This window comes from Martes martes (assembly GCF_963455335.1).
Source record: "Martes martes genome assembly, chromosome: 10".
NCBI classification, from domain to species: Eukaryota; Metazoa; Chordata; class Mammalia; order Carnivora; family Mustelidae; genus Martes; species Martes martes.
This window is the reverse complement of record NC_137898.1, coordinates 96,453,674-96,463,142: the sequence shown is the minus strand read 5'-3', so window position 1 is coordinate 96,463,142 and position 9,469 is coordinate 96,453,674. Positions and strand designations below refer to the sequence as shown.

Genomic DNA, 9,469 nt, shown 5'->3' with positions numbered 1-9,469 from the left:
AGCTCCACACCCCTGTATTAGGCGGTACCATGCTTGCTGCTGTCTGGGTCCTAGCATACTTCCCCCAAATACTATGCAAAATTCTACAAGAATTTGGTCATTTAGCCAAGACCATCTCAACAAAGTTTTATGCCTCCTACCTTCTTTGCAAAAATGTGGTATTTAAAATTAGCCCTTGAAAAGTTGCATGAAATTTCTGTAGATAGAACCAGATCTTAACATCCTAGATCAGTTCACATTTGAAATGAAATCTTCCAGTGCTGATGAAGGAAGAAAGTGAACCATAGTGAAAAGTAACAGTATTACAAATCAAAAGCCTACTGATGAGCGCTGGGTATTATACACAACTAATGAGTCATTGAACACTACGCCAAAAACTAATGATGTACTGTTTGTTGGCTAATTGAACTTAAATTTTAAAAAGGGGGCAAGGGGAGTCAAAAGCTTATATCCTGGTCACAGCTGTGCTACTGAATAACTGAGTGACTTTGGGGAAGGTACATAAACCTGTATCTATTTTCAGAAATATGAGAGAACTGAATTAAATGATCTTTATGGTCCACTAAATGGGCATACCCTATAGTTTTAAGAATCTTTTTAAATTAAAGGATGCATGAAATGGGAAGGATGAACATCTTTGAGAAAGAGTTAAAATTTCCTCCAAGTAACCAACGGAACCTGAGAAATAAAAAGAAAGGAAAAAGGCCCTTTCCTAAGTATTACCCCTTTCTCAAGAGAATGGTTTTTTCCTTAACGTTTTCTTCAGAGCAACTTTGACATCCTTATTCCTCAAGCTATAGATTAGCGGGTTGAGCATGGGCACAACGATGGTGTAGAACAAGGAGGACACTTTCCCCTGATTCATAGGTAAAAGAGAGGATGGTTTGAGGTACATAAATGCCCCTGACCCAAAGAAGAGAGACACTGCAATTATGTGGGAGCTGCAGGTGCTAAAGGCTTTGGACCTGCCTTTGGTAGAATGAATACGGAGGATGCTGGAGAGGATGAGGGCATAAGAAATGAAGATGGTAACTGTGGGCACACCAATATCAATGCCCACAACAACAAAAACGACCAGCTCATTTACATAGGTACTGGTGCAAGAGCGCTCAAGAAGGGGAAGGATGTCACACATGTAGTGGTTAACCAGATTTTTGCTGCAGAAGGTCAGTCTCACCATGCATGCTGTGTGGGCCATGGCCCCAGCAAATCCCATCACATAGACACCCAGCAGAAGGAGTAAGCAGACCTGAGGAGACATGGTGGCCGTGTACACCAATGGGTTACAGATGGCGGCGTAGCGGTCATATGCCATTGCTGACAGGATGAAGGACTCAGAGACAACAAAGAAAAGAAAGAAGAAGAGCTGAGTCATACACCCTGCGTAGGAGATGATGTTCTTCCTCAAGACAAAACTCATCAGCATCTTGGGTGTGATAACAGTGGAATAGCAGAAATCTATGAAGGACAAGTTAAAGAGGAAAAAGTACATGGGGGTGTGTAGGTGAGAATTCAGCCCAATTAGGGTTATCAGGCCCAGGTTCCCCACCACCGTGACCACATAAAAACCTAGAAACAGGAAGAAGAGAGGGAGCTGGAGTCCCGGCTGGTTGGTTAAGCCTGCGAGGATAAACTCTGTCACGGAGGAGTTCTCAGCTTCCATTCTTATTAAAGGCATTCTGTGGGAACAAGGGGAAAGAGTCACTTAGAGGGGGAGAGAGAGAGAAAAAGAGAGAGAAAGAGACAGAGACCACCTCTCTCTTCCCAGTCACCTCCCGTTCTTGAGAACTGGATCCACACAGAGAGATTTTGGACTTCAGCAGAAAGGCTTCTCAGGATGCCCGTGGGTCTGTTCTCCTGGTCCCCTAAGGACCCTTCCACTGGAGCACCCTCTGGAGGATGGACCTCCATGGACCTCTCCATAGTGAGGGCAGATGCTGCTGGGAAGAACAGTCTCAAGGACGAGCTGAGGAGTCTCCCTGGTCTTTACTTTGGTCCATTTATTGGGTCCTTCCAGCTCCAGCTTCTGCTCAAGGTTATAAAACCTAGGGCCAATATCTGGAGAGAATCCTTTCAGAGGTTGGAGCCAGCCCAGCTGTGTCTGGAGTTTGCACCTCGTGGGCACCCCAGACTGAGCAGAAATGGGAGGTGGTCTTTCCCAAAGCCTTTACTACCTGAGGTTGGGGACTTAGGAAAAGGTCAGCCCGGATTCAGTCACTCACCCTCCTTCAACCTAGAGCCTCAATGATGTACCTTTCCATCCAATTCCTATTCATGATTGTTCAGACAGATAAATGGCTGTGGGGCTAACACAGATAAAAGAACTACACACAGACCATTTAGCTCCTGTCCTGTTGGAAGGATTAGAATATGGACTGCCTTAGAATTTGCTCTGAGCTAAAGATAATCTGATGGAGGCTTTGCCCCAAGGCTGTTTTCCAGTTTGTAGAAGGAAGACATCTTTGCCTATAATACGTGCCATCTGGTGACAGGAGACTGAGCAGTTTTATTCTGGATTTAGGGATCTGGGGACCTGATTAGAAGTAGAAAGTCAGAGCATCCCCTGGGATCACAGCCCTAGAAACTAACTTTCTAAAAGAAGTAATATTTTCTTGTACCCTTGATAATATTTCAATGGGCTTTTAGAAACATTATTTATTTGCCCAATTAATATCTATTCAGTAAAATGCATAGTGTTGTCTAAAAACAATAACTTAACATTTATTGAACACTTACTATATATACCAAACATTCTTCCTGTCCTAGCACTTCTGCACTGACCCCAGCAAGCCAGAATCCAATACCATTTCACATGCAGTACTTCCTTTTAATTCTCCCCCAAATCCTACGAACTAGATTTTATCATTCCCATTTTAAAGATGCAGTAATTCACCGGATGTTAAATTATGAAAGCCATGTGAAATCTAGGTCCACCTTACTCCAGATCTGGTGTTCTTAATGATTGTGTTTAACTTCTTCCTGTGGGAGATAAGGAAATATATAACAGGGTCCTTGCCTCAGGGGTCTGACAATCTCCTGGAAAAGATAAGCTAGAGCACACCAAACTTATTTTCCTGAAAACAACATGGTAAGATCTAGAAAAGGTAAAAATAAAATGCTACTCAGGTTCAGAGAGGGCATTCCATACAACACTTACATTTCAGTTTATCACAGAAACTGCACAATATCTAGTCCAAGGAGAAACAGAGCCTCCCTGTAATCTCTTGGAATTTGAACTTGGCAGTAAAGAGAAAACCCTGTCAGTTAAGAACATATTTTTCCAAAATTGCTGAGTTGTTGGATATCTTGTTGGCCCCTGTCAGCTCTCTTTCAGGAGATTCTCAGTGACCTCCTGCTGACTCTCATGGCCTTGTAGCTTGACCCCTCTTCTTCCCACCAGACCCACCAATGTTTGTTTCCCTGTTTTGCTTACTTTGCTCATATTCTAACTGTCCCTCATGACAGAAGTTATCCCACTGTGCCCCCGTCTCTCAGAGTCTCTCGGTGATGGCTAGTTCACTCTTTTGGGGTCTCATAGATTGGAAGCAATATTAAAAGTCATCTAGTCCTGGGCCACCTGGGTGGCTCAGTGGGTTAAGCCTCTGCCTTCAGCTCAGGTCATGATCTCAGGGTCCTGGGATCAAGCCCCACATCGGGCTCTCTGCTCAGGGCGAGTCTGCTTCCCCCTCTCCCTCTGCCTGCCTCTCTGCCACTTGTGATCTCTCTCTCTGTCAAATAAATAAATAAAATCTTAAAAAAAAAAAAAAAGTCATCTAGTCCTGTGGGTCACAAATCTAGCTATACAACTGAGTCAGATAAATCTATGTATATTGAGAGTACATGTTCTGCGACTCCAGTGTAAATATAATAAATCAGAATCTCCAGAAGTAAGACTTTATAACCTGGTTTTTCTTCTAAATCTATCCCTAGTGATTGGGATATTTAGCCAGGTTTGGGATTCACTGATCTAACTAACCCTCCTACCCTACATCTTCCAGACAGGAAAAACTGAAGCCCAGCCAATCACACAGCTGCCTGCTGGTAGAGTCTGGCACAAAACATGAATCTCTAACTTCTCTAATTGGAGGGGTTTTCCAGGCTATCCAGAAGAAGCCTACCTGGTCTTTGATTTGGTTTACTACAATTCAGAGTACAAGTAAAGGACGTAATTGGACATGACATCTGGAACAGCACCCCGAGGTCATACTGGGGAGAAACTTAAATGCCAAGAAATGTGTATGCGGTGTGAATCCATGGAATACTTTGAAGAGAGGAATGGCATGACCGGGGGAATGACATGATCAGGTTGTGATGAGGAAGACCAGTCTAATAGGCTATTGGATGTCAGTGACTTGATACAATAGTCCCTCCAGGCAATGTTCTTTCTTGTAATTCAGGCAAGATGCTTTAACTCAAAGCACAACAATAAGAAAAATGACAAAGAATGGACTTTCAGAAAGAGGTAAATGGAGGAAAAGTCCTTTCTAAACTTTTTAACACATTACAGATCATGTAATAGGGCTGGCCGCCTGTCTTTTATAGCCATGGTGTCATCTACCCTCCACTCTGAACATGTTTACAAGGCCCTGAGTTCAAACCCCATCACCAGGCTGTCTGTGTTAGACATGGTTTCTGCCTCGTCTCAGCCCATCTTTTGGGCTTCTGCTGCTGCAGTGACTGCTGGCTGCATGTTGCAGTCAAAGAACACCAAATCCACCAGCTGCACCACTTACCCCTGCTTTCTACCCTAAGATGTCCCTGCCACCACACACACACTGTCTGCTAGAATGCACCCAGCCTCTCTGGTACATGTGCAAACCTGGAAGTGTGAAGAAGGTAACCCCCATTGGTAGTCAGTGAATAAATGCTCTGCCCTTCTGTGTCTCCAGTGTTTTGTGCTTCATTGATTCTCAAAGGGGCTTCAGAGGGATTGACTGTGGAATTCCCATTAAGGTAGACACCTCGTTAGCCCACCTCGGATTAGCTTCCCATCCTTCCCTGCTTCACTCTTCCTCTTCCCTGACATCACTTTCAAAAATAAGCCACGTGCACACAAGTCCTTGTCCCCAGCATGGCTTTTTATGGAAACCTCATCTAAGGTGCTTCTAAGATAGTATTTGGAGCAAGTATGACCAAAATACTCCTTACTCCACCTGGGAGGAAGCAGCCTCACCCAAACCTGTTTGATTCCAGGTCAGGAAACTAAAGATGAGTCACTAAATTTATCAAGTACCAGAAATTCCATGTTTCAGGGAATGTATGTCTTGAGTATGCCCTAGCAAAATGCCAAAATGCCAGAAGATATAGGATCTCAAATCATCACCAGCTCATACCCTCATGGAGAGTAGCCCGACAGGCCTATAGTAGCTTGTCCTTAGCTTTACTGCCCCACTCCTCATGACATTTTGCTGTCTTTGTGGTCACCCATTTACTTCCATGAGCTATGGTGGGTAGCAACTAGGTTTACTCATGTGTATATGTTTAAAACCAGATATCAAACCTGGCTTGCAGCAGCTCACAAAACATTAATTAATCCCAGATTCTCAAACTTCCTCACCTGTAAAATGGAGATAATGATAATCATCCATAAGGTTGTTGTAAGGGTTAAACTAAATCATAAAATGGAAGAGCCTCAATAAATGTTATAGGAAATATATGTAAAACATACATAAAATATACATCACTTAGGAGGGAATGAGTGGGAGAAAAAAGCTTCAAAGAGCTAGGTGAGCCTGAGAGGGACAAGAGGGAAGCTAATATAGGGAGGAAGAGGAGAGCTGATTGCTAAAAAGAAGAGAAATTTAGAAATAATGTTTTTTCTTCAAAGCTTTGTCTAAGACCCAACTCTCCAACATAACTTAATACACAAACAGGATCAGATTATTCCACCTGTCCCTACTTCCTGTCCCACCATGGATGACCTACTCTTCAAATAACCACACTGCAAAGGCCAAATTACGAAGCCTCCAAAGTTCTCTTTCTGTGCCTGTTTCCGGTCTTGGCAAAAATTCCTCCTCCCCAAACATGCACAGTCCTAATGCTTGCTTCTACTTTCGACTATCAAAAACAGTTCTCAGGAAAGATCTCACAAATTCATCAACACAGTCTATGAAGGACAGGTTGGGAATCATCCGCATTCCACACCCTCTTCCAGGAATTATTTTTTTAACGAAGTCAAATTCTATAACCAATCTAACAAATCTCTATGAAACTTGGAACAGCACCCAATTGATGAGAGGTATATTTTGGTGGGGATGGGACAGCTGGAGTCATCATGTGGTGGGTTTATAATCAGAATCCCGTTGGCAGCTGTCTGTCCTCCACTTGGCAAGCTAATTACAACTCCTGTATCAGTCCTGTGTATGTGTGCTTGTCTTCTTGTGTGAGTGTTGGATGACATTTGTGCATTCCCACTGCTTGCCTATCCTTCACACAAGGGATATATATTTAACCACTCAAGGCCTCAAGCACAAATTTTACACTTAGAAATTTGCCACTGCTGTGGTGATTACAATAAATCCCAGTCCCTGCTCTCATTCCTACTATCATCAACTCACAATTAAAGAAAATAAATCATTATCACAAACCTGAAATAAGACCCACAGGAAAAGGGCTCCATGGGGCACAGACAGCAAAGACCTACGCTTCATTAAAAGTTGACTTTTCTCTAGGAGCCTTAGAGGATTCTTGTTTGGATGATAGAACAACCAAGAAAAGTTCCTTTGGATTTATGTCACCTCAGAGCCTGTTGCCATGGGAACTACATTTCAAAATCTTCTCAACTGGGGCTTCACTAAAGTCATGTTCCTTGAAGAGCAGATGAAGCCCAAGCAGGAAGCAGTGTAGGAAGAACTATTCTTAACTGTATTCTTTTGTTGCAAAGTTGCCCTCTTTCCAAAACTTGAATCTCTTTATAGTGCTTCTTTATTTATTTATTTCTATTTTTTCCATCTTTTTTTTTCCATTATAATCTATTTGTGTCATTCCATGCGTGGTACCTGTAAAGGCAATACAATGCCTCTCATGCATTAACCCTCAGACTTCTGGTGGCGTGAGGCTGGTTCCAAGTGCATTGACCATCACCACATACAGAGGGGTCCATGCACAAGTGACGCTTCCATAAGAAGAGACACAGAACCTCACTGCAAAGAAAAGATGGCCCTGAAAGGTCTTTGTTTGAAGTAGCCACAGTTAACTTCTGAGAAAGCAAATATCAAGAGTTGTGTGGTTCTGCATATATTTAATTTCAATGTATTTTATTAAGCATTTTCACCTCCCTAACATGCAAGTCTCTACATAAATAATATACATTTTTAACACAGAATCCTAGACTCTAGACCTCGGAGGTCTATATGGGGGCAGGGCAGTAATGAATACATAGTGAATGTACCAAGCTAGCTAGTTTTACATACATTATGTCATTTATAGGAAATGAATAATCTTCAGAAAGTACAGGTTTGGCATGCTTAAAAATATCATCCAATGAATTTAAGAATATTAATGCTAGAACAATATTTTACATTTTTTTAAATGCTTACTACACGTCAGGAACTATGCTAAGTGCTTTACACAATTAATCCATTAGTTTTTACAAAAATCCTGCTAATAGGTATTATTAGTATCCTACTCCACATAAGAACATTTCCTTGAATCGAAGGAATCAAATGTGCTTATCTCGTAGTTAAGACAGCCTCGTCTTTTTGGACCTCCAGGCATTTATAGTGATGGAGGAATTAGCAGGATTTGCTAGATTAATGATCATGGGGGTGGAAAATGAAGATGAAAGTTCAAGTATCAAAGGGAACAAAGATTCCACTTCCAGGACACAGTAAAAGGCAAATAGGGAAAATAAAGAGCTAGAATTTAGACCTCAATGTCCTGTGCTAGAAGTATATCTAAGAGGGATGGTCAAGTAAACGGCCGTCAGCATGACAGGGGAGCTCAGTAGATCATGGAGACTTGTACTGGGAAAGCATGTAAGTAGAGGATCCCAGAAACCACAAGTCAAGAGTAAAGGATGGAGGAGGAAGTCATTAGTAAATTCAGTGAAGATAAATGTGGTGGTTCTGAGCAGGCTTTGTAGTCAGATGATCTGGGTTCCGATCACATCCCTCACTGGCCAAGTTAGCTTACAGTGTTTGTGTCTCAGGAACCCCATCTATAAGCAGAGATACTGACACCTAACATATAGGATTGTTCTGAGGTTCAACTGTCATAATGTTTAATAAGTACAGTTCACCCTTGAACAACATGGGTTTGAGTTGTGCAGACCACAGAGATTTGTTTTAATACACACAGTACATTACTATAAATGTACTTTCTTTCCCTTCTGCTTTTCTTAACTAACTAACTAGTTAATTAACTAACACTTTCTTTTCTCTAGCTCACTTTATTGTAAGAATACAGTATGCAATACATATACAAAATATGTGTTAATCCATGTTTTCGTTATCGGTAAAGTTTTCTGGTTAGGAGTAGGCTATGAGTTCAGGCTATGAGTTAAGGGGAGTCAAAAGTTACACACAGATTTTTTTACTCATGGGAGTTGGTGCCCCAACTCCTGCATTGTTCAGGGGTCAGTTGTAATTGTGGGTTAATGAAGTATCACAGGACCCTTCCTCTGTTTCTTTTTTTATCCACTGGGACAGATTCTGCCTTTTATCCACTGCTTCAGGAGTGAATTTTCTGAGCCCCAGCTATATTACAAGCTACTGCAAGGTACAATCATGTATTGAAATGCTATTTCATTTACACACCCAATATTGAACACAATGATGAACACACATAACGTTCATTAATATTTACTCAGTTCAGCAGAAAGAAATATAAATATAGTTCAGTCAAAGCCCAGATGTGAAAAACTGATCAATTCAGGGATGCATTTATTTCTCAAATACTGAGGGAATTTGTTAGAGGTCTCCTATAAATAGTTATGTAAGCCCTTTTCTGGAAAAATAGATAATGTAGGTTATATATAGCTGGTTTCACTGTAAATATTTTTGGCATTTTAAATATACTAATGTTGACACTGAACTGACGGCCATGCCAGGTGATGTGTGCCTATTGGGTGTGACCTCCAGGATCAAGATGCTTACAGAATACAAGAAGGCTCCCAACATTTTGAGGACTGGCAAAGGAAAGTTACTCAGTGACAGAAAGAGCTACTGAGCCTTTCCGAGTCAGGAGCTGCCCGGAGCTCAGTTTCATCATAGCCCACAGTTTGTGGCTCTTAAAATAGGAATCCATTTTTAAGTGACATTTAACTCAGCAATATATGTGCTATAAAAAGCAAATTACACTAACACTAGCAATGTAAAATATATGATTTCAAGGTGTGTTAAGGGAGATAACACGGCCTCATTTAAAGGCAGTTTGATAGAAGGGAGGTTATTCTAGGCATTAGTGGAGATGTCTCAATTGATTTAAAAAAATAAATCCTAAAAATGAAGATTCACCAACCTTGTAGGAA

General features: G+C 41.5%; 1 protein-coding gene across 1 annotated transcript; it reads right to left on the bottom strand.

The window, feature by feature from the left end:
• Positions 1 to 730: 730 nt before the first annotated feature.
• LOC308350343 (olfactory receptor 8B8) lies at positions 731 to 1,678 on the bottom strand (the record flags this gene model as incomplete). Its single annotated transcript, XM_080815524.1, has 1 exon — positions 731 to 1,678. The coding sequence occupies one exon, from the start codon at positions 1,676 to 1,678 to the stop codon at positions 731 to 733; it is 948 nt and encodes a 315-aa protein (XP_080671650.1).
• Positions 1,679 to 9,469: the final 7,791 nt, after the last annotated feature.